Source organism: Pezoporus occidentalis, unplaced genomic scaffold (assembly GCF_034315485.1).
Source record: "Pezoporus occidentalis ecotype Australia unplaced genomic scaffold, CSIRO_AGI_Poc_V1 ctg338, whole genome shotgun sequence".
Classification (NCBI taxonomy): domain Eukaryota; kingdom Metazoa; phylum Chordata; class Aves; order Psittaciformes; family Psittacidae; genus Pezoporus; species Pezoporus occidentalis.
In genome coordinates, this window is record NW_026915355.1 from 216,862 (window position 1) to 241,136 (window position 24,275).

The following is a 24,275-nucleotide window of genomic DNA, read 5'->3' on the forward strand; positions in this document are numbered from 1 at the left end:
GGAGCACCTTGGAGAGGAGGGTGGGTGCTGAACCCAGTGGCTCCATCGCTCCTCTCCCCACTGGGGCTCCCATTGGTGCGAGAGGGGAGCATCAGAGCAGCCACTTGTGCAGCAAAGCCCTGACCCCTCGGGAGCCCCTGCCTCCAGTGCAGCCCCCAAAGCCCAGGGATGCCCAGCAGGAGATGGGCAACTGCCTTCTCCAGCTCCCAGAGCCCTGCATCCAGGTAGGTAGATGTGCCCACAGGAACGGGGCCAGAGGTGGGACGTGCAGCAGCTCCCATGGGTGCACATGGGAGGAGAAGAAAGAGGAAGAGGAGGAAGTGATGGGCTCCTTGACTCGTCTAGGTCCCATCCAGGCTCTTCCTTTCTATCTGTGCCAGCTCTGCTCCTTCTCCCACCCAAAATCCTATCCCTGAGCTGAAGCCAGCTCTGCCCTGGGCAGGGGTGGGGTAGGAAGTCGGGAACAGTCCCCTTGGCAGCAAGGAGCCAAGCCCAGGGACACCGACCCCTGGTCCTCAGCGCTGGAGGGTGCAGGATCCAGGCGGACACAATGGAGGTGCCAGCCGGGTCCTTCTCCTGGTATTTGCTTTTGCTATTGGTTCCTGAGCGGCTCATTCCAAGCCTTTCTCTCTTCTTCCATGGGCTGTACGGGCCCCCCTGCACAGGACGAGCCAGCTCCTGCTCTGCTGCAGACTTTGCAAGCCAATGAAAATGGACCCAAAACCGCCTTTTGCACTGCAGGAATCCTGACTCCCCACCCTGCTGCTCCCACGGTGGCTTGGGCGGATGCAAAGACAGGGCCTTGCATCACCCCAGGGCTGCTCCTCCTCATTTAATGACCTTGGCCTCATTTTGCCTTCCTTCCCCCTTCTGTTTCTTGCTGTTGCCTCTTCAGAGCCCAGCTTTGGGTGGGTTGTTATTGCTTGTGCAGGAGCATCCCTGGGCACCCACGTTTGCAGATGCCGTGTCTTCAATTTGCCGATGGGAAACTCTCCAGGCACAGATGCGCCTTTGGGGATCCAGCTTTGCCAAGGGGCTGGGGGGCACCCCGACTTAGCACGACCTCCCCCAGTGCCTCTCCCAGTCCCGCATCGCCACGGAAGACTTTTCTCTTGGAAATTCATTAAAAAAAAAAAAATAAATCATTGGACCAAAAATCTCCCAAACCCCAACAAGAAGAAAAGAGAAGAACCAGAACCGACCACCAGGAAAGTTTTCCAGAGTCTTTAAAAAAAAAAAAAGAAAAAGGGAAAGGGGGAAGAAAAGGGAATCAGTTTGTTTTTCCCAGGTCCAAACGCTGCTGATTTGTTGGCTGGAGAAATGCATAGTTGGTAGCAAGGATGTTGGCTACATTGGGAGCCCCTGGAGCCGGGATGGCCCCTGAGCCATTTGTGCCCCTGGGGTTCACCATGGGGCTGGGGTCATCGCTCTCCAACCCCAAGGTCCATGCGGTTCTGACCATGGTTCCGGCCATGTCCCAGCACAGCGACGTCCCATCGCCAGCCCTGGGACATCACCAGTGCTCCCACATCGCCCAGCCCCATCCTCCTGCGGCTGTGCCCATGGCCAGGCAGCAGACAACAGTTCTCCACCAGGAGAGGCTCAGATCATCTTCATGTTGAACTTCCTGGCTCCTCCTTGGCCGGTGGTGGTGGTGGGACCGTCCACCTTGCGGAAGGAGTACTCCACTGAGAAGTTGTTCTTGTGCTGCCCGCGGCCCCGGCTCCACACAAAGAGGAGGAGGAAGCAGAAGAGCACCACGCCAAGGAAGGTGATGCAGCCCATGGCCGTGGAGACCAGGATGGTCTTGAGGTCCAACGTAAACTTCAAGAAGACCTGCGTGTCATTGTGAGAGGTGTCGTTGAACTCATGGAGGTACAAAGTCCGGTTGGCATAGTGGGAGCCGTCATTCAGGCGCCCCTTGACCGTCAGCGTGGCGAAGTAGGTGTCGTTGCCACCGGCGTTGCTGGCGATGCAGATGTAGGTGCCACTGTCCTGCACCTGGGCGAAGAGGATCTCCAGGGTGCCCCCAGGCAGCACGGTCACCCTCCCCGTGCTGCGGGTGGTGATCATGCGGTGCTGGGGGGACACCCAGGCAATGGAGGGGTCTGGCTCCCCATCCGCCCGGCAAAGGAAGGACACGGACTGTCCTTCCCGGGCCGTCACGTGCTGCAGCTTCCGATCCTTTATCTTGGGCTTCTGGCAGGTGAAGTACTCGAAGAGCACGGAGTCCGGGAAGTCCCGCAGGGCATTGCCCTGGATTTCGGGCGGTGAGGAGCACATGGGCTGCTGCCCGTCGAAGTTGAGCGTCTTCCGCCGCTGCAGGATCCAGAGGAGGCGGCAGTCGCAGGCCAGGGGGTTCCTGTCCACCCGCAGCGTCTCCAGCGTGTTGACGGAGTGGAAGGTGCTCTCCTCCAGCGTGGAGAGAAAGTTGCTGGAGAGGTTGAGCAGCCGGATTTGTCTCAGGCCGGAGAAAGCCTGTGGTTCCACAGACATCAGGAGAGCACCCACGATGTGGAGCTCCTGGAGCCGGATGAGGTCTTTAAAGGAGCCCTTCAGCACAGTGCTAATGGGGTTGTAGGACAGGTTCAGGTACCGGAGGTACACCAGGTTCCTCAAGGCAGCAGCGGGCACGGCTGTGATGTTGGTGTAGGTGATGGAGAGAAAGGTGAGGTTCAGGCCCTGAAAGCTGGTGGGGGAGATGTCTTCCAGCAGCGGCCAGTTGTCGATCTCCAGCTGCAGGAGGTTGTAGAGCTTCTTGAAGTTCTGGTCCTCCAGCGCAGAGATGCTGAGGTGCCGGAGCCGCAGCACCTCCAGGTTCTGGAGGTAGGAGAGCGACTCAGCAGAGATGGAGGTCAGGTTGCACTTCTCAATGGTCAACTGCTCCAAGCCGAGCAGCCCGGAGAAGGCCCGCTGGGAGATGTACACCAAATCGTTATCCCCCACCTCCAGGCTCTTCAGGTTTCGCAGGTCCTGGAACATGTAGTCCAGCAGGATGACGAGTTTGTTCTCACTGATGTCCAGGAGGGTGAGGTTGGTCAGTTTGGTGAAGACCCCCGGCGGGATGAGCTTGAGCTGGTTCCCCCGCAGCCGCAGGGTCTGCAGGTTGAACAGGTTGCTGAAGGCGCCCGGCTCCACATTGGAGATGATGTTCTCGCTAAAATCCAGCTCCTCCAGCAGCGGGTACGGGGAGAGGTCCCCCGGGTTCAGGCAGCGGATGCGGTTCTTGTTGAGCTCCAGGATCTTGGTCTCGGTGGGGATGCCCTCGGGGATGGAGGTGAGCCGCTTGCGGTGACACACCACCGACTTGATCTGCGGGGCGCACTCGCAGCGGGCAGGGCAGGCGGCCGCCCGCCGGGGGCTCAGCAGCACCAGGTGGAGGACCAGGACCGGGAGCCAACATCTCATTGTGTAGAGCATGATCTTATGGGCTCACGACCATTCTCCCATGCGCCTGGAAGGGAGAGAGATGCGGAGTCAGCAGCGAGCTTGGGGGAAGCCAACAAAGTCCTGCCCAGCCCCAGATCACCCGTGTGGGCTGAGATTGGAAAACTCTCCCCAAACCATGTCCCGTAGTAATGATGAAGTCCCAGCCCCCAGCAAGAAGCCCTGCAGGACCCTCAGCATCTCAAGTGTGACCCAGTGACTGTGCCCTGTGCAAAGCTGGGCTAAACGAGCCTCATTGTCTGCATGTGCTGTTAGGAGAGCAGGGAAACTGAGGCAGGGGGAGAGACCTGCAAGAGGAGACATGGAAGCAGACTCGCATCCCAGCCTCTACTCCCTGCCTGGCTTACGCCTGCTGGGCACCACTGACAGTGCACACACAGGCATGGGGACCATGAGTGCCCCAGGATAACGGGGGACACAGACCCCCCAGGGCAGTGTAGGAGCAAAGAGATGCAGCCAGAGGCCCTGCAAACTCATGACACAGGTGGGATGCCACAGCCCCTCTGCTCCCTGTCCTGGTCTCATCCAGTGGCACAGATCCTTCCCAGGCCCTGGGCTCAGTGAGGTCCCGCAGGGCAAGCAGATGCTCAGCACTGCACAAAGGGACCTGTCCTGTCCCTGTCCTCAGCGTCACCCTCTTGGAGTGGAGATTATAGCATCCATGGGCACAAGCGTCTCAGATGAGGGATTAGCATTGATCCTGCGCGGAGCCTGGCTGCCCTCCTTCCCAGGGATTAGCACTTTGCTGCTGCTTTCCCTTTTCTCTGCTTCCCTTTCCCTGTTTCCCATGCCCCAGATCTTCCAGGCTGCCTGGAAACACCTCTCAGGGCCTGCAAACTCCTCAGCTGCCTTTCCACAGGGAAGCACTGTCATTAACCTAATTAAGTGGCAGAGCTGCTTGGCTGGGGTGCTGCGGGCTGTTTCTCAGCCCAACAAAGGCAATTTGGGGGGTAGAGAGGGCAGAGGCAGCCCCTCCAGCCACCCCTGCAGAGGTGGTTGTCCTCACTGCCCACAAGCTTCTGATAAGGTGCCTGGTGCTTGTTTTAGGGGGTGATGGAGGGATAGAGGAGGAGGTGCTGCTTGCCACCAGGAGACATGGTGGGAACTGCTGGGGCAAGCCCACAGCAGGAAGAGGATAAGGCACCACCTCCTCCCGAATCCCCCATCCTTGTCCCCCATGGAGGAGGGAGCACCCTGGAGTGGTGGCGCAAGACACATTCCCCTTCCTCTTCCAAAAAACCAAACCAAGAGGGAGGTGTTATCATTTCTCCCATAGGGAGGGGTTTTGCAGCATCGTCCTTCCTTGCTGTGGGACAGCAGTGTGGGACCAGAGACCCCATTGCTGCCCCTGCCACACATCCCAGCTCCTCCTTCTCTCCTCACCAGCCCCACAGCCCTCTCTCCAGCACTGCTCAGGCTTCACAACTTGCACCCAAACCCCTGTGTCCTGCGACTGGGGATCCTTAAATGCCTGAGGACCAGAGCTCCTTGCTCTGGAGCTGCTCGGCAGCCTCTGCCTTCAAGGAGGCTGCTCACAGCCGTGCCAAGAGCCATTTTGCAATGGGCTCTGCCTGGCTGGTGGCCTCGGGAACCTGAGCTGGCTCAGGGGGAGGATTTGCTTGGTTCCCCCTAGTTCAGAAGCCTCCATTCCTGCTCTGCCACGGGGCTGGATAGGATGGGTGCAGCCAGGCACGACCTGCAAACCCACAAGGAAAAAGCTCTCCCAACGTCTCATAACACTTCTTATTTAGTGTCTCTACACTAAACAAATGTGCCCAGGCACCACTGCCAGGATAAGGGTCTCCCATGCTTGGCTGCATCCTGACCCCTTCACCTCCCTGCCCACACCGCTGTCCCAAGGCAGCCCGAAGCACGCCAGCTCTGTGCTGTGTTCATTATGAATGAGCCCGGGGTAACCCTACTCCACTTTTGGTTACTACTCCGGCCACCTGATCCCCTAAGCAAAGGTCTGAACCCACTGGCATTGTTTTACCCAGCAGATGGGGAGCGGGAGCCTTAGCCCCAGGCTCTCCTCCCCGCTCTGCTGCTGGAGCAGAGCATCGGCCACCCCGGCTGCCCCATGGGTGCTCCGGTGGAGCTGGGCACAGCCCTGAAACCCTCAGCAAAGCCCATGGGGGGAGTTGCATGAGCCCCCTCCCAGCAAACCCAGGCGGACAGGAGCTCTCATGAGCCATGGTGGCTGATGCCAGCTCTGACCGTGGGGGTCCCTGCCAGCTCCAGGACATCCCATAGAAGCCAGCCCAGTGACAGAGACCCCGCGTCCCCTGCAGTGACAACCAGGGGGATGTGATCCCCATCCACCGCAGGCAGAGCCGAGCTCAGAGCTGTTTATTAATAGCTCATTACCCCGATAGTGCAGCTTGGTCCCTGGGGAGTGAGGCCAATTAAGCCTTTAGCTGAAGGCTCAGATTGAGGCTCTCCTTGCATCTAATTCGGTTTTAAAAATAACACGCTTGCTGCATGCAGGGATGGGGAACGGAGCCGGGAAAACCCGAGGGGCTGTGGCAGGGTAGGGGGAAAGCTTGGACCACCTCTGACCCCTTCCTCCCCTCCCTTCCCAGCAGGATGTGAGGCCACGGAGCCCAGTTTGTCCCAGCCACCGGCACCATGGTGCTTCCCAGCAGGCAGGGTCAGAGCATGGAGGAACCGGTGCTCTTCAACCACCCGGCTCTCGGATGCTCAGCCCCTGCAGGTGGGGTTTTGCTCCCTTGCACCACCACGTTGTAGAGAAAAGGAGGGAGCAAGGTCTCTTCCACCCCATTCAAATGGCTCCTGCTTTGGTGTACACGCTTGGCCCAATCACCTCCTCTAAGAACAATGGCTCCTCAGCTGCCATTTTCTCCCTTTTTCTGAATAAAGACCAGAAAATAAGCCAAGGTTGACAATTCCAGGTTCCCCTCTTTTGACACTGTGCAAGTACAAATACTTCAGTCATAGCAGCGTCTTGTTTTATTCTTCCTGACTTGCAGGATGCAAAATGGTCCTGCTGAGACCTTCTTCAAGAACCCACTGCTGCTGCTCGAGGCCAAGCCCGAGTCACCCCACTGCAAATGGTGACCCCCATGCCTTTTGGAAAGGCTCATCCTCAAAATACTGATGGAGGGATAATATCAGTGCCCCGACGCACGGGTCACAGGGCAGTGGCAGTGCCAGCGACTCGCACCGGTGTCAGCAGGTCCCAAACTTGGCACGGGACAGGAGAGGGCTCCTACAAACACCAACAGCAGCCAAATGCTGCTGGAAACACCCCGAGTGATGCCCATTCACTGCTCAGCCCTGCCCTGGCAGCCAAGTGTCCCAGTCACTGCCTGCATCAGGCTCAGTGCCAGCGGCTTGGCAGCAGCTTGGCAGAGGCAGCTACCTTTACCCCAGCACTGCCAAGGCCACCACTAACCCATGTCATTAAGGGTCTTGTCTACAAGGACATGTACCAGGATGGCTCAGGGGAAGGTCTCGGATTCACCTTCAGCACAAGCTCCATGTGCTCCTTGGTCCTGGGCTATCAACTTGACTACCAGGAATGGGAATACGGCTGCATCAGCTAGGCTCCATGGCTCTTCTGGGACTCAACCCACCCACTGCCCTTGGAATGGGTTTATAGTGGAGGACGGGCACCCTGAACGTCCCGATGGTGACTTGTGCTGCATTTCAGAGGTTTCTTGTGCCATCACTCAAAAATAAACCTGTGCCTTTATTTAATCCATTGCCTTGAGTCTGCAAACCCAGCAGGTCTATGGCCACACTGAGCTTGGAAAAGCCCTGGAAAAGACCAGGGGGCATGGAGAGGATGGAGGTGACAGGGAGGAGGGGAAGGGGCATCCCTAGGACCTTCCCTGGGTCCAGGAGTTACACCAGCATGTTTTCCCTCTTGGAAGGCGTGACCCACCTTATGATGGGGAGCGGAGGGGATTAAATCAGAGCTGAGGCATAAACAAAAAGGCAGAAAGCTCAGAGGGTCAGAGGAGGCCAGTGATGTGTCTGCCTCATTCCAAGGAGGCTCTGGAGATCAGGCAATTAGCATGAGAATAATCCAGCTGAAACGGGGAGAGGAGGTGAGAGCTGGGGCTAAGCAGGAAGAAAATCAATCACCAGACCTAATGGAGAATTATCTAGCCGGGAGTTATTCCTAATCCCATCGGAGTCTTTTGGGGGAACAAATTCCCCCGGCTCTGCTGCTCTTGGTGCACCCAGAGCACATTCCTTTGGGTCAGTTCATTGTCCTGCAAAGCCGCGCTGGGGCAGGAGGAGCACCGGGGAGAACCGAGCAGCTGGGTTGGTGCTGGGACACCCACGGTGGCAGGGGTGACCGTGCTCCTGACAGACACCTTTGTGTCCCTGTGAGGCTGCTCAAACAGGAGCAGATTTTCCTGACAACTCGCAGAAACAGGGAGAGAAAGCCTGAAAGGAGAGATGTGTGTGAGGAGAGAGGCTGGGTCACTGCAGGAAGGGTCCTGAAGCACGGCTCAAAGGGACTGCTGGAGAAACATGAAAGCCTTCTCTAGAAGGGAGTTATTTTGGTGACTGGCAGCTGCTGCATCTCACGCATCAACCCCTGCTCAACAGCCCCAGGTCTCAGGGCCAGCCGAGACGATGCTGGAGCAGGAAGTCTGTGTGAGCTCTCAGCAGAGGGAGGATTTACCCTTTCTACCCAGGAAAAGCCAGGACTGACGTCTGCATGGAGCCGTCTTCCCACCCCATCCTGAGTCTTCGACAGCCGCGACCACTTCCCTTCCATGTGGAAATTCCCAGCCCTCACAAATACTGTGAAAACCCAGAAACGAGGATTCCCTAATGAGCTCAGATGCCAAGGAGACAACTCAAAAGAAGCCACCGCTTATTTTTAGAGACAACCTTATGATTCTTGAGCACATGGCCCAGGCAATACTGCGCAGGCAGCCACAGATTGGCCGCAATCTGCTTTTCTTCTTGATAGACATCATGTCTGAATCTCTATCTCCACAAGATTCTCCCAGGGGAGAAGACATTTAGATACGACCACAACGTTCAACATTTCTAAAAGGTCACTGCATGTACTAGGGAGCGAGGTGCAGAAGCCACTCATCAGCAACAGGGGCTTTGGGGAGGTATTTAATATTCCATGAGCATCTTTATTTCTCTACCAAGGTGAATAACGCCTTTAAAACCAGGGAAGGGGGAGCAGGACAAGTGGGTGCTCTACTCTTACTTCGACCCAAGCAGTTGGACTGAACCATCAGCCAGATCTGAATCTCGACTGCTACCAGGAAATGTTGGCTGAGAGCAAACCGACCTGGATCTCAGCAACTTCGTCATCTGCTGGACCACACGGGAGCTAAGGCTGAGCTTAACTCCCTGTCTTCAGCTGCACCCAAAACCACTCTGGTGCCAGTGAGTGTTCCACTAGCGCCCACTGGAAACACATGAGCTGAACTTGGCTCTAGGCGGTGGCACTGGTCCCCACATGGGCACTGGGAGTTATTTTGTTGAGGTTTCCCAGCAAATGGAAAGGTTCACAGTGAGAACTTTCAATGCGCAGAAGCCCATTAACATCATGGGCAGGGCGACGAGGGTCTGGAAGGGAAATACAGACTTGACATCCCACATCCCCAGGACTTCCCCCTGATGTTTTACCATCGCTGGCTGTCACCAGGACCAGCTGCTGGCCACAAACCCCTTGGTATCCTTGTCCGTTAGCACCCACCCAGCTAAGAGAACACCCAACAACGAGCTCAGAGGCAGCCTGGGTCTAGGACACTACCCTGTAAAACCACCTTCCTCCTTTCCCACCAAAGGGCAGGAGACAGCCCAGGGGCTCTGGGCTTTGCAAAGCTCCCCATCTGAACCAAATCTGAACCGAAGCTCCCCATCTGAACCAAATCTGAACCGAAGCTCCCCATCTGAACCAGATCTGAACCGAAGCTCCCCATCTGAACCAGATCTGAACCGAAGCTCCCCATCTGAACCAAATCTGAACCGAAGCTCCCCATCTGAACCAAATCTGAACCAAAGCTCCCCATCTGAACCAGATCTGAACCGAAGCTCCCCATCTGAACCAAATCTGAACTGAAGCTCCCCATCTGAACCAGATCTGAACCGAAGCTCCCCATCTGAACCAAATCTGAACCGAAGCTCCCCATCTGAACCAAATCTGAACCGAAGCTCCCCATCTGAACCAAAGCTCCCCATCTGAACCAAATCTGAACCGAAGCTCCCCATCTGAACCAAATCTGAACTGAAGCTCCCCATCTGAACCAGATCTGAACCGAAGCTCCCCATCTGAACCAGATCTGAACCGAAGCTCCCCATCTGAACCAAATCTGAACCGAAGCTCCCCATCTGAACCAAATCTGAACCGAAGCTCCCCATCTGAACCAGATCTGAACCGAAGCTCCCCATCTGAACCAAATCTGAACCGAAGCTCCCCATCTGAACCAAATCTGAACCAAAGCTCCCCATCTGAATCAAATCTGAACCGAAGCTCCCCATCTGAACCAAATCTGAACTAGGCGCAGGGATGGGGAACCTGAGCCCCTGGGAAGTGTCCTCCTGGCATCTGTCTGTTTTAAATCCCACACCACGACGTTGCTGAGAGGTTTACAAACCACGAGCCCATAACAGCCCCGGCCAGCGCAGACGTGACCGTCGGGCACGCACGTATCCTGGCTACGAGCAGAGCATCTTGGAAAACAGGGCTATGCTCCTGGCAAGGGCTCCTTCCCCTACGGAGGCACAAATAAAGATCATTAAATGAGAGAGGGGAATTTGCTCCTTCTCCTGCAGCTGCTTCCCCCTCCTGCCTCCTGCGGTGCGCGGTGCCCGATTTACGAGCTCATCGCTTAACACAGCCTGGGAGCAAAACCTCGGCAGAGGAAAGCACTGAAGCCAACTGTGCCCGGGCTGGAGCCACGGGGAAGGGGACAGAGGGAGCTTGCTGGAGTCTGCCCAAGCAGGACAGCCCCAGCAGAGCACTGGGGCTGCCGGGGGACACACCCCACACTGTCCCCCCATGCTGGGAGCCCCCGTGTCCTACAGAAACCGAAGGTGCAAAGCCCTAGAAGGGCTCCTAAGCAGCATGGAACGTGCCACCTCGGCACATGAAGGGACCCTGTGCCCACGCTCCTCTAACACAGGCAGCTCTGTAACAAACAAAGTGCAGGAGCAGGATGATTAATAATCCTAACAGAAAGGCACACGCTGTAATTAGCCACCTTGCAGAAAGCTGAATGATGATGCTGCCTGGGGCCATGACGAGGGCTTGGGCTGGCACACGAGCAGCAGCCCCGTGGTCCTGGCCTGGCTGAGCCCCCCCCTCATGCTGCTGGTGGAGCTCCCATGCTGCAGCCCAAGAGCCAGATGCTTCCTGCAGGCTCTGTCCCAAAATGACCCCATTTGTCCCCCTGGTCCTGCGTGCCAGCCCTCGTACATTAGGTTGTTCATTAAGCTCAGCATCTCGGTGATGCTGGCCTGAGCTCCTCGAGGGCTGGCACATAAATCACACCCTGATCGATGCCTGTGGCTGCCAGCGCTGGACCTTGGATGGCAAAGTCTCCTTACCTCAGGTCTGCTCCGAGGACAGCGCGGGAGAGGAAGCCATGGGTGGAAAACCACCCGACTCCGACACCACTGCTTGGCTCTCCAGAGGGAAAACAAGCTCGTAGCTCTGTGAGCAAACCTCTGTGCATGCAGAAGGGTGCGATGTGCAGATGTGGGGGCTCTGAGCTGCTGGAAACCCTGCTTGGAGCAGGACCCCCACAAGGGGAGCCACAGCCTTCACTCCTCCTTTCGGCTCTGCTCAGCATCAGTCCTGGGCTGGATGCATTTCTTAAGAGCTGCCTACAGCTGCTGCATTGGAAATTTTATTGCCAGCCCCATTATGATCATGGGAGCAGCAAGCAAACAAAGCAAAAAGCTGTTACAGGGTGGAATAACGTCTGACACTGCAAACCTATACCTTGTCCTGCAGGTGGGAGTGGGACCAGCCCTTGAGGGCAGGGGTACAGGGGCTCATCCGAGGCCTGCCCAAGCCCTGGGCAGAACAGATCCCTCTCAGCCTCACTGCTCAGATTTGGAGAGAGCCAGCCAAGCCTCAGGGGGGTTCAGCTGCAAACCCCCCCCCCCATCTCCTCCAGGCTGGACATTGCAGCAGTGACATTTGGAGAGAGACACACTGGCGTCAGTGCCCACGTCTACAGCTTCGGGGCATCAGCTGTGGCTGTGGACCCAGGAGAGCATCTCCTTTCCCATATGCAGCCCCAAAGAGGTTCTCAAAAGTCAAAAGTCTCTGGTGGGAGGGTAAAGGGATGGCAGGACTGGATCTAACTCCCTGACTGGCATCCTGACAGCAAGGCAAGGGCAAAGTTACCAGAGCCCCTCTCCCAGGATGGAGCTGGACTCCCATGTCCAGCTGAACTGCTGCTCTTCAAACGGATGCTGCACGTGCATCCCAGTGCATCCAAGGCTGGGTCCCCACTGCTGTCTGCCAGCAACCTCGGAGTGAGTACCAGAGCTTAACGCCCCTGAGCCTCGCATTATGTCCCCACTTCAGTTAATTCTTGCTCATTTTGGGGTCAGGCAGGAGATTTCTCAGCTGTTACATGCGATAAACCTCTGGCTTGATGGTACCACACTACAAAAGGAAGGTGGGCACAGGGAAGGAGCTAATGCCACCAAGCAGGGATGGCCATGAGTTAAAAATGAGCTGGGTTTCAAGCATCCAAGTGTACAAACCCCATGGGGTGCAACAGCAGTGATGATGCTGACCCTGCCTCACCCCGCTCAAGCCCAGGGAAGCACTCACCGTTCTGCAGGTCCAGGGCTGCACCGACATCTGGGTCTGCTGTTGCATCCAAGACCAGGAATGTTTAAGTAGCAAAGCATCCAGCACAGCCAGCCTCAGCCCCTCTGGACAAAACAGCACAAGGAGACAACTGTAAATCACCCCTCCACAGTGTCCAGCACAGCAATTCCAAATAAACACCCCCAAAGCCCAAGGATATGGACACAGGCACCTCCCAGAGAGGAGAAGCATCCTCAGTGTTGCTCCAGCCTGATGTGCGACCGGACCATTGCAGCTTGCCTGCTTGTATATATAAATTATACAACAAGAGATTGGGACCCCAGGAGCCCCTCCACAACAACCCAAGTGTCCAGGGTCTGGCCAGGCAGTGTTGCACTGCCTGGCATCTGGAGAGTGTAGCAGGGAGCACTAAGCCAGAGACTTCTGCTCATTAGAGTAATTACCATCAGCCTTCCAGCTGGCCAGGCTTGTGCTTGACCTTTAGCTATTGAAATATGAACAATAAAAATGACACATTCTTGTGGAGGGGGTGTCACAGGCTGCTCATCTGAAATCATCAGTGAAATCCTCTCTTAGTGAAAGGCCCTCAAACAGCATCTGTCTGCACAAGGAAAAGAAAAGGGAGAAAAGACCTCTTTCTCCAGAGTCTTTGGAGAGAGGGAAGTCACTGAGCTGGACCTCAGCATCAATAGGTCCCAGCCCAGCATCAAGCGATCCCCACACTGGTGACTCTGCCCATGTCCTGCTGTGAACCATAACTCACAGGCCAGCAACAGGCAGGACCCAGGGAGAACCCTAGGGGAAATCCATGGGAAAACAACCTGGCAGCCGTGACAGGAGAGTGTCCGGTGATGGATGAGACTCATCCATCAGATCACAACCCCATTTGCCACTGCGACAGCAAGCAACCTGAATTTCCAGAGGTTGCCAGATGTGGTGCAGGGCTGAGCAAGGCAGGGGAAAGGCTGTGGTGCTGAACCCCAGCAGGACATTCCTTAAGCTGGAAATTCCTCTGGCACAAGGCTGGTGCTTGATGCAAATAAAGTGATCCTGAAGACAAGAAGGGAAACTGCCCCTTGAAGTGATGATGGGACCCTTGAAGTGCTCCAGCCTCCAAACTGACTCCTGGAGCAACACACTGCTGGGGCATCGGGCATGGAGGGATGCCACATCTGCACTTCCCTGGAGCAGAACAAAGGCTCCAGTTCCATGTCAGCCCTGAGCACAAGGACTAATGAAGGCAAGATCATGCCCCCCTCATTTGTCACACCTAGTTAATACTCCTGCTTATGGAAAAAGGTCACAATTTAGATCTCATTTATGTCACTTCCATCTTCTGTTTGCAATTGCAGGGCCCTGCTCCTTTTCCATCCCCAATTAGCATTCAATTATGGGGGCCCTGCTCCACCCCACCTTGTTGCTGTGGCACAGAGGAGAAGAGATGGAGGTCCTGGCCATACAGTCCCCATCTGTGTTTCCAGAGAGGAGACGCCCTGAAAAAGCTGACCCAAGAGCAGCCTTTTTCCTCTGGCAGCACGAAGGGAACCAGATGGACTTTCCTTCAAATGAGATTTAAATGGAAAAATACAAAATAGCTCATTCTGCCAATACTGAAGAGTTGGTGCCCAGCTGTCCCGCACACGGGGAAGGTCAGACCGGGTGACCCTCTGGAAAAGAGGCCAGAAGCATCAACCACCCTCATGGTTTTGCTCCTCTGGCTGCACCACTGAGCCAGGGTATGGCTGTGGGCACAGAACTCGGTGCTCCCCACAAAGGGAAACAAAACCACCAGCCTAATTTGAGGTATTAAGAGTACCCATGAAGCAGAGTCACTATGGAGACTTGGCTGATGGAGTTCGGATGGGATGGTCAACTGCGGTTCTGCAAACCCCTGATGGTCACTGACCTGCAAGAAGCACTGTAGGGACCATGTTCATGAGGCCTTTTGAAGATGGAAAACGCCTTCCCAAGCCCACCTAGGTCCTATTCAGTCCATCCATGGTCCATCCCCACTGGCAGCACGCTGATGCTCTGCTGACTTTGGTTATTTTAGAGCTGATCCGGCTGCCCAACAGCTCCACATTGCAGCCAAAGCTCCTGGTGTCGCAGAGCCAGGTGAGTTGGTCCCTCACCACGCAGCCCATCAACCCCTCTAAGTCTGCAAATGAACCTTCCCATCTGCCCAGGCAGAAACAGCACCCAAATTGACCAGGAAAAGCAAGCGAGGCCTCAGGGAGACTTTTCTGGAGATGCCAAAGATGGGAGATGATTTGGAGGTCAGGCGCATCCCCCTGCCCTGCTGCAGGTCCACCATATCTCTGCTTCTTCCCTCCCACATCTGCCAGCATTTGCTGCAGAAACAACCATGATGTCCCCACGCTCTGAAGACAGAGGCAGCTTTGCCACCTCCATAGTGATGGGTTCCACAGCCCCAGGCAGAGGCAGGACCCCAGGCTCACCCCAGGTCCCACACGACCTCCTCAAGTCTGTTGGCAGCACTTGGGCTCAAACATGCCCATGGCAGTGAGAAGGGCAATATTTGTTTCAACCGTTTCTTTCTTCCTTTCCTATTAAATATTTTCCATCCTCCTTTCTAAGATCATCCTTCATTTCCTTCTGCCTCCCTCTAGCAACAGTATCTGGGAGAAATAATGAATTTTTAATAAGAGGGGGCGGTGCAAAGAGGGAGACCCTAAGGCAAAGTGATAAAACATTGATCTATTAAATAACCCTCATCATCACTAAACCACATTTCAGGGAGGCAGAATCACACAAGGGACCTCACAGCATCGGGCAGGGACTGATGGGTGTGAGCATCAGCTCACGCTCGGGGTCGCAGACCCCCCCCCTTTTTCTCCTAACCCAGTGGCAGGATGGATGCTGCTCATGAACAGGTTGCAGACAGCATGAATGCTTCTCAGAGGGACTTTTCCAGCCAGGCCACATGTGCTTGGTGGCTTGGTGTGTGCAACACCCCTGGCAGGCCACTGCACTGGCAATGGGAACCCTCCAGCTCTCCTCCCCTGCAGCACCATGGCTGGAACCTCTGCAGCATCTCAGAGCTGAACCTTTCCCAGCTCCTGGTCCCTGCATCCCCCCCATATCCTCCCCAGGCGCTGCAGGGACAGGGCTCGCTTCCCATGGTGCCTGGCCCTGCTGCCCCAGCACATGGCTGAACCTAAATATAGTCCCCGGTTCTCTTTCCTTGTAGACACAACCGGTGCTCTGGGTGAAAGTCCTTTCCCATGAACTCACTGTTGCTTAATAAAGCACAAACCCTCGGAGACCCTGATGCTGGATTCTGTCATTTTAATTTTCGGTGACACTTGTTCCTCTCCACTACGGTACGTGGCCGCTGCTATTTTGGCTGGCACACTGGGAGCTGAACAAGGAGCCCCAGTGCTCCAGGCCCAAGCTGCTAAGAGCTGGGACGCAGCTTTAAAAAACAAGCCCCTATGATGGATGGGGCTGCAAACTGCAGTGGAGCTCATGGTGGCATGAAAAATTCAGGGGGAGTAAAGCAAGGAAAGAGCTGGGCTGAGAGAGATGCTGCAGGAAGGAGGAGGGCATGTGTTGGGGCTGTGGCCAGCTTCACTGCTTGGGACAAGTACCATTTCCCTGCTCTGCCACCCACACCAGCCATGGACCCACATCCTGCCCAGATTTAGCCCCCACCTCAAACACCCCACAGACCCAAGGCATCCCCAGGCCACCGCAGGGATCCAGCTACAGCCCCAAAGCATCACGACTTAAAGCAAAGGGATCAAAAGGAGGACAAACTAGCACATGCCATTGCCACTGGCAGCCCAGTGCACGCTGCCAACGCTGAGTGATGCTGTGGTCCAGCCCCGCTTTGTCCCACATCCCTGGTCCTGCATCCCCCAGGCCAACCCTCATGGAAGCATTTGCTTTGTTTTTCTAGGTAAACCTACATAAACTTCAAAAATAGCCTCCCAGAAAAGTCAACCAATAATGCCCACAGCACAATGAATTCCCTACCACGGCAGCGAGCCGGAGCGGCTCTCTGCATCCTTTCCAAACGCTCTTGCAGGTTTTATTGCTTTCCTTCATCTCCTCTCAAATCTGCTCTGAACATTTCTGCCCTCCCCTGTTCATTCTGGTGTTTTTCCAGGACACACAAAACGGCCCTTTGGGCTCCAGCAGCACCTCCTTCGGCAGCACCTTCTGCTCTCATGCTGCAGCCCCTGCCTGGGGACTGGAGAGATGCAGCAGGATGCTGCCTGGACCCTTCTCAGGCAATTCAATCGTTGTTTTACAGCTCAGACACAGACTAACAGCAGGAGTTAGGCTGACTGAGAGAGTGCACAACCTACAAAGCCAAGCCTGCAGATTACATCCACTTACAGGCAGGGAAACTGAGGCACGGGATGTATGTTGGGGTTTTTTACAGCCACCTGGTGACTAGGGATAGCTGGGGACAAGCTCAGATACGGCCTCGCTTGGCCCTGGGGTCCCTGAGCTCTGAGATGTGGGATTTGGCACTTGGGGAGATGCTGCTGGCAACGCATCCCACCCAGGCTGCCCACGCAAAATGCTCCCATCCATGTTCTTCACATTCCTGATGTTATTTCCAGGGCTACAGCAACAGCTCGTGCCTGTCCCAGGGATGTGAACGCAGCAGCGACGTGGCTCCTATCTGCCGGAGCAGCCCAGCTCCTCTGCCACTGACTGCTCCTCCTGCCTTATGGCAGCTTCGGGTCCCACTGAAGGGCCACCCGCTCCCTGGTGGGATGCTCGGGGGTGAGACAGCAGCGAGATAACAACCAGGAGTTGAAAGAAATCGATTCCAACAGCATCGATTTAAAGCCTTTAAACACCGAGTGCTCTTGCCCGTCCGTACCATCAGGCTTCAAATTCAACGTTTAATTCGGGCCCGTGCTGCTGCTTGGAGGGAAAGCGCAGTGATTAGGTTTGGGCCTTGGAGCGAGGGATGCGCTATCTCGTGATGCAGGATTAACACAGCTAATGAAAACAGACATTCCTGAGCTCAAAACGCTAGGAAAAAATATAGGAATAAAGCCCCCAGCCCTGCTATCTTCAGCGAGGGATCAGCACAAGCGCATCCCCTGGGAAGGGTGAGGCTGGCAGCAGCAGGAGGAGGTGCAGGATATGGCCATGCCTGCGAGATGCCCTCGCTCTGCCACTGTGGTGAGTCCCTTGTTCAGCCACTTTGATGCAAAGGGGCAGCTTGGAAGGGCAGCCCAAGATGGGTGAAACACAACCCAGCCCCGGTTTCTCTGCTCCCCCAGCTCCCTCCTCCCAACAGGGCAGGATAAAAGCAAAATCTGCTGATTTTTAAGCCCCAAAGCCACAACTCTTTCATGAAGCTTCTTCCCTGAGCCAGTGGGAACACATTCCCTGCTCTCAGGGTGCTGTTTTGCAGACTGGGCATTGCCGTGTTTGAGAGCATCTTCCCCTCAATCTTAGCTCAGCTGAGGACCAGGGGCTTTGGGAAAGGTTGCAGGTGCCCAAGTGGGTTTTTACAACCTCTGAGAAATGGGTTTTCTGCAAACCATGAGAAATGTTGGGAGGCTGAGAAGCCACTTTTCCGAGCTCCTCTGGCCATAACTCACCTGGCACTGCCAAGCCTCCAGCAGCAAGAGGCAGCAACTCTGCTCCCTCCCCTCCGCCGTAATGAGTGCCACAGAAACGCTGATGATACAGACATTAGCTCAAATTAAACCAGATCAATCACAGGCTGTCAAACTGGCACCTCCCCAACACATCTTGAATTATTCTCCTGTTCAGAGGACATGCACCACGTTTCTTGCCATGCCCTGGGGTGCGGGGACCTTACCCCATCTCCATCCTGCGGCATTAGGGATGATGAAGCAGTGGCAAAGGGCAGAGCTTTGGGGTGCAAAGCCCCAAGGTTCCCCCCTCCCCTTTACCAAAGGATATCGTGGGGTTCACAACCTGCAGTTCTGCATTTTTAAGGCCAATAACAGAATCTGGCCCCAGCTTCTAAGATGCCCGTGGATACATTGCATTGAGCAGCTGCTGGGCTTGCTGGGAGCTGCTGGGCAGCTCTGCTTTTCCAGGGTGTTTTAATTCCTTGCGATTTGATTGAGAGAGATTGTTTGTAGGAACTTTCTGTCTCTGGATGTGGCTTTTCTCCTGGTGCCTTCCCAGCAACGGGGCTGGACCTGGGTAAACCAGCTTGGCCGGGGCAGCCCGCTCCAGGCAGGGCGGCCTCCAGCACTTAGGCAGTGCATGCCCAGGACCAGAGCGAGCAGCATCCCCCTGGCATCCAAGACGAAGCCATGAAACCAAGCGTCAAGTGGGAGCTCTTTGAAAGGCCCAGGCTGGTCGTCTCCAGGCCCCTGAGTGTCCCCAACCCCACTGTGTCCTCGGAGTTGAGCTTCTCAGGGCACTCTTTACTCCGAAGGGATGGGCTGGTGCCCTGGGTGCTGCCAGGCTGCAGGTCCACACACCAATCCGCTCTCCACCTATTCTGCAGGCGCTCTGCCTGCTTCTGTTACCCTCTACCCTCCTGTCGGCTCATTCCTCCTTCCCCAAAATCTCATCTCAGGGTAAGGCTGGGCACGGATTTAAAGAGCAGCTGCTCTTCTGCAGTCGCTCCCTTGCGCGAACGCTGCGGGAATTAGAGCACCTTTTGGCAGGTTTTAGCTCAATCCGCTTTGCAAGTGGATTAAGAAACTGGCACAAAAAGTACTCTGGATCTGGAGTAGGAAGAGGCAGGCTGCTCCTCCAGAACAGCGGCGATAGGAGCCACGTCTGCTGTGAATGCTGCCTGCTCCATTTCCCTGAGAAACACAACCCCGGTAACATTTGCATTTAAACCAGCCCTGGGATTTTTGACAGGAGAATCCACGTAGCCCTAAAATCAAGGATGCTGAGAGGAGGGGACAGGCAGGGCCCTGGGGTGACAAGGAGCAAGAACCTGCAGGACTGGGGGAAAAAGAGGAGCAACACGACATGGAGGGGGGGAAGACCCTTCCTGACGCCTGGTGATGCTCAGACCTCAGATGCTCACTCGGGTCTGCAGGGAAAAGCTGCGAGCAGCAGCCCCAGCGCTGACTGCGGGTACCAGACCCCTGGGGCGCCGGGGCCGAGCGGCACAGGATGGAGCGGGGCAGGTCCGCGCTGGACCCCCGGGCAGCTCTCCGCCTGCTTGAGGCCATTTAAAGCCCCGGTGCCAACCCAGCACGGGGGACCACAGCCCTGCCCGCCACCGCCGCCCTCGCCGAGCCGCCCCCCCCGGCCGGAGCTGAGCCCCTGTTCCCGGGCACCACCGGTGGCTGCGGGGAGCGGAGGGGCCTTGCAGCCCCGGGCTGCGGGCAGCGGCCCCGCGCAGCCGGTTTCAGACCGTGGCCCCTTGAGGTGCAGGGCTCCCCGCACCCACGTGTGCGCCCCGCCGGGCTCTGCTCCCCCCGGCCCGGCTGGGTCCGGTACAACACGACCCGGCTCGGCGCCGTCCTCCCCCCTGCCCGGGACCCCGCACTCACCGCTCGGCTCCGGCTCCCGGGCTGCCCATGGCGCGGCGGCGGCGCGGGCAGAGCCGCAGCCCCGGGGGCGGCGCGGCGGCAGCTCCGGACGGACCCCGGCCCGTCTCCGGCCCGGCCCCGGGGGCGGTGCCTTTCCCCGCCGTGCCCGGCCCTGCGGAGCGGAGCGGAGCGGGCGTGGAGCCGCCCCCGGCCCCGGAGCGCGGCGGGGAAGCGGGACCGGGGCGATGCGCGGCCCCTGCTGCGGGCAGAGCCCGCGGCCACACGCGCGGATGGGAGCGGGGGTCCCGACCCCGCTGTGGCCGAAGGCGGAAGGGTCCCCCCCGGACACCCCCAGCCCCGGCTGCCCGCAGGCGGCCCCGACCCCGCGCCAGCATAAACCGGGTTCACCCTCCCCGACCCAGCCCCTGGCACCCTCCCCGCCTGCCCTGGGACAGGGCACTGGTGCCCACCTCATTGCCCTTGGGGGGGGGGCACCCCATAAAGGTAGTTATGGGCCAGCACGGCCAGTTCCTCCCATCAGCAGAGAAACAGGGACAAACAGCACCCACGCAGCCCCCAACACTGCTTTCGTGCCCCCCCCAGCAGGCTCAGTTGTCCCTCACAGCAGTGCCCAGCTCACCTGCAGCCAAGGTAGGGCCGGGAAGTTGCCAGGCTCACAGGGTAGCAGCACAGTGAGCCCTACCAGCACCCATATCCCGTGTATAGACTGTGCTCACCATCAGCCATTCCTTCTCTCTTCTTGCCCCTCTCTGCTCTCGCTGAAGCCTCCCACAAATACAGACGATGTGGTTCATTAGGTTTTGAGGCTGAGAGAGCCCAGCTCCCCTGTTAGGGCTGAAATCCTTCCAGGGCAGAAATGTTGCTCTTCTCTATTCATCACTGCTTGGTCCAGGCTGGCATTAGCCTTGTGGGTCGCAGGGCTCAGGGGACACGGGCTGCCCTTGGTCTGTTGTGTGACAGCCGACGAGCATCACCTGAGTGATTCAGTTACATCTTCTGCATTCGACAGTGGTTTTCAAGCAGCGGTTGGCAGCACATCCTCCATTTTACAGATGGGGAAACTGAGGGACGGAATCAGGGGTAAGAAGCAGGGCACAGCACTGAATCCCAGGCTGCTTTAGTGCCAGGGGCTCCCCTATTCGATGTTCTTGCCCGAAGTGACTCCGTTTGTGCAGGGTGTTGTCAGGAAAAATGCCAACAGCTCTCCCAGCTTGGGTGCCTTTTCGGTTCCACGTGCAACTTCCATCCCCTGCTGCAGCCCAGCGCTTCTGCTGATGGTGATTTCTGGCTGCCTCCTACTGCTCATTTGCTCTGGGATGTGGATTTATAATTTCATTGCAGGCACAAGCATCTCAGGCTTTCCCATTCGAGGTTCCTCCCAGCCTCATCTCTGGATCTGCAGTTAAAGCCAGGGGATTTACATGGCTGTGAAGGAATTTCATGGCTGTTTTAACCGGTAACAATTTAACTGCTTAATAAAAAGATGAAAACCCAAATCCGAGCATGAGAAATGTAACTGATTTATTGGAGATGTGTTTTTAAAGAGGCTGCCGTGGGAGGAGGGCATGCCGAAGCAATCCCCATTTCCTTTCTGTTCCCCGGGATGGAAAGGTGGTTCTGGCTAATTTGAACCTAGTTATTAAGCTGCTGTTTCAAAACCAGAGTCAATTAAGCAGCGTGGCCCTCGCTCAGCAGATCTGCCTTGTTATTAATCAAGGGGCAGGGGGAATTGCTTCCTTCATGTGGCTCGTGCTCCTGTCGCTGGGAGCCAAGTGCTGATCTGATTTGGTCTGATGGAAGATGCTCTCCTGCCTGCCGGCCACGGTTAGAGTTGATTGGGGGGGTAGAGTGCTAGCAATGCAGCAGGGGAGCCCAGGTTGGATGGGGCCACCTCATCCTTGTCCCCTCCTGAGCCTCTCACCTGAAACCCATGTTATTTATGTCTCACTGTGCCCCCTTCACGCCATTATTGTACTTTGGGAGAAACCAAGGCACAGACCAGTGATGTGGCCAGGTTAAGACAGGTTGTTTCTGAAGCTTTTTGGGTTTTAGCTCAGCCCTGCTCTCCCCTTCTGGGTGCACTTGGCTGTCACCTCCTCCCATTAGTTTTGATGCCTCTTTAGCACCACTTTGGGCTTTAATGAAAGAACAGGACAAAGATGGTGAGAAAAGGCACCAGGCTGAGGTTAATGCTTTGCTACCCTGAACTGGAGGTCAGAGGAGCCCCATGAGGCCGCCTGGGGCCATCCAGAACCAGAACTAGATCTGGTTCTCCAGTTAATTCAAATCGGATTTCATCAAAAAGGACCTTATGCCAGGAGAGAGGGGACAGATTGGGCCAGGGCCCCCCTGTCCTCTGCACACCCAGAACCTGCTCCCTGCTGAGGGCGATGGCATCTGGGGTGCTGAGGGGAGCACAAATGTCATCTCCTCCTGTCGTGGTGTCCCTGTCCCCGCAGCTTGGAGGGGAAGAGCACAGAAGAGGCAGGGCCCTGGGGCTGGGGCTGTCCCATGCAATGCTCCGGGGAGGGTCTCTGCCTTTGGAGGAGCTGTTTGGCACGAGCTGGAAGCATCTTGACAAGTTTTAGTGCTTTCTGGGGCATTTTCACACAGACTCAGCAAAATGATTAAAAACTAAAAAAAAAAAAAAAAATAAGCGAGAGAGAAATAAAAAAATCACAGCTGCTCTGGCACACGCTCAAAATCCCAGTTTTGGGCTGAAATGTGCCAAGGGAGAAAACCATCTATCCAATAAACAGGGAGGTAAATTCCCTTTTGCCCCCAGTTTCCCTCCCATTGAGAACTGTGGGAGCTCCCCTGCTGAGCCCAGGGGCCAGGGTCTCTCGCTGCCTGCCCAGGGCCCTGGCAGCCCCAGTGCTGCTGGGGACACTGGTCCCCTGCCAGCTCCGATGCAGCACTCCAGCGCTGCCAGCTCTGGTGACAGCCAGTGGTTTCCACCCCTCCTTCCTAAGGATGCAGCAGTGGGAGCCATGAGATGACTACAGGCTCTCGGTGGCCATTTATTTTGGCTAGTGGAAGCCTCGATTAACTCCTAGAAGGAGGCAGTGGATGGCTCACGAGCCACATGGTGGATGCAGAAGGAGGCAGTGTTTGACCCTGTGGAAATGGGGTGGCTGGGAGCTCCCCGAACATCCTTTCAGCACTGGGCTGATGCTGTGAGCGCTCAGGGATGCCAGGGTCCTTGCTTGGGGAGTACCATCCCCAGGGCAGGGCTGGAGGGCAGCTTAGACCCCCCCCTCTTGCTCCCAAATGCCCCTGCACCAGAGCCAGGCAAAGCAGAAGGACTGGGGACGGCATGGTCCCTGGGATTCACCCCCCCAGGGTGGAACTGAGTCCTTGCCTGGGATGTGCCATGGTGATTCTTCCCTGGGGATTTATGGATCCCGAGGCACACCGATGGGATTATTCCTTTCCCCCTTTGCCCCACGATGTGCTGGTTGGAGGCTTTGCAGAGACCCAAAACTGAGTGGAGAGTGACTGCTAGGCCGGTGGTAGCAATGCCCCAGGGACCCCACCCCACACTGGCCTCTGCTCAGGCTGGAAGGGCAGGAGGAGCCCTGCTCCATCCCCAGCTTCCCAGCCTGGAGCAACCCTCTCCCCAGGTTGGGACCCCACATCCCATGGACCTGCTCTGGCCAGGTCCCCTCTTAGCAACCCAAACCGTAGCCTCCCCCTGTCCCTTGGGGATGGCTCCAGCACACAGATGGAGGGACGTGACCCATTGCCCCTGCTGCTGGGCTTTGAGGAGCACAGGACAGGGTCACTGCCACAGCACAAGCAGCGTGTGACCTGCTCCCCATGGAGCCAGTGATGTTCCCCTTACAGAGCCCGTTTCCTCCCGCTCACTCTGCCCTGACCCCGATGTTCCTGTGTCTGCACCTTTGATCTGCTTCAGAGCATGAACCCCTGAGGGAAGACATCTCACCTTGTATTAACCTACAAAGCACTGGACCCACGTACCTGCCCTGCGAACACAGCCTGAGCTGATGACTAATCCTAGTTACTTTTAATAACTATTTGGTAACTACAATGTAAGTTTCTTTGGCCAAATACCTGCTGTTCTGAGCTGTCCCCAGCAGAAACACCACCAGGCAAAAGCTTTTCATCCAAGCACGAAGGAGAGGGACCTTTATCCCTGCCTGACTGCCAGGGCTCTGAGTGACAGCAGAGAGGAGGTGGGAGCTGGACCTGGGCTCCTCATCCCCCCCTTGTTCCCAGCTGCCTTTAGCAAGCCCTAAGAGAGCCCTTCTGCCACGTGTGCGTCAAGGTGTCCCTTCTGGCACTAAAGTCGGCCCAAGGTGACAAACTCCTATAGAAGGAGAACTCCCTCTAATTCCTTTTTGAAGACCTGGGGCTCAGTTTTGCAGAGCCACTGAACACCAGCACCAGCTGGCTTCAGGAGGAGCTTTGCACCTGCAACAGCCCTCAAAACCAGCACATGCATTTCCCTACCCGAGGAAGGAGGAGGCAAATTATCTCTGTTTTCCCCACTGCCACACGATGCTCATGGTGGGGCTCAG

At 56.5% G+C, this 24,275-nt stretch overlaps 1 protein-coding gene across 5 annotated transcripts; it reads right to left on the minus strand.

The window, feature by feature from the left end:
• Positions 1 to 865: 865 nt before the first annotated feature.
• LINGO3 (leucine rich repeat and Ig domain containing 3) lies at positions 866 to 21,489 on the minus strand. Of its 5 annotated transcripts, none has more exons than XM_062629444.1 (4): positions 20,451 to 21,487; positions 17,839 to 17,917; positions 12,245 to 12,348; positions 866 to 3,454 (listed from the first exon to the last, which is right to left on the minus strand). In XM_062629444.1, the coding sequence occupies exon 4, from the start codon at positions 3,418 to 3,420 to the stop codon at positions 1,603 to 1,605; it is 1,818 nt and encodes a 605-aa protein (XP_062485428.1). In that variant the 5' UTR covers positions 3,421 to 3,454; positions 12,245 to 12,348; positions 17,839 to 17,917; positions 20,451 to 21,487; the 3' UTR covers positions 866 to 1,602. The 5 variants fall into 5 exon arrangements, with proteins under 5 accessions (XP_062485428.1, XP_062485431.1, XP_062485429.1 ...); XM_062629447.1 differs by lacking the exon at positions 20,451 to 21,487 and adding an exon at positions 19,735 to 19,845; XM_062629445.1 differs by lacking the exon at positions 17,839 to 17,917.
• Positions 21,490 to 24,275: the final 2,786 nt, after the last annotated feature.

Bases quoted from the DNA above. Each gene is read 5' to 3' on its own strand.
- LINGO3 (XM_062629449.1), bottom strand. From the start codon at position 3,420: ATGCTCTACACAATGAGATGTTGGCTCCCGGTCCTGGTCCTCCACCTG.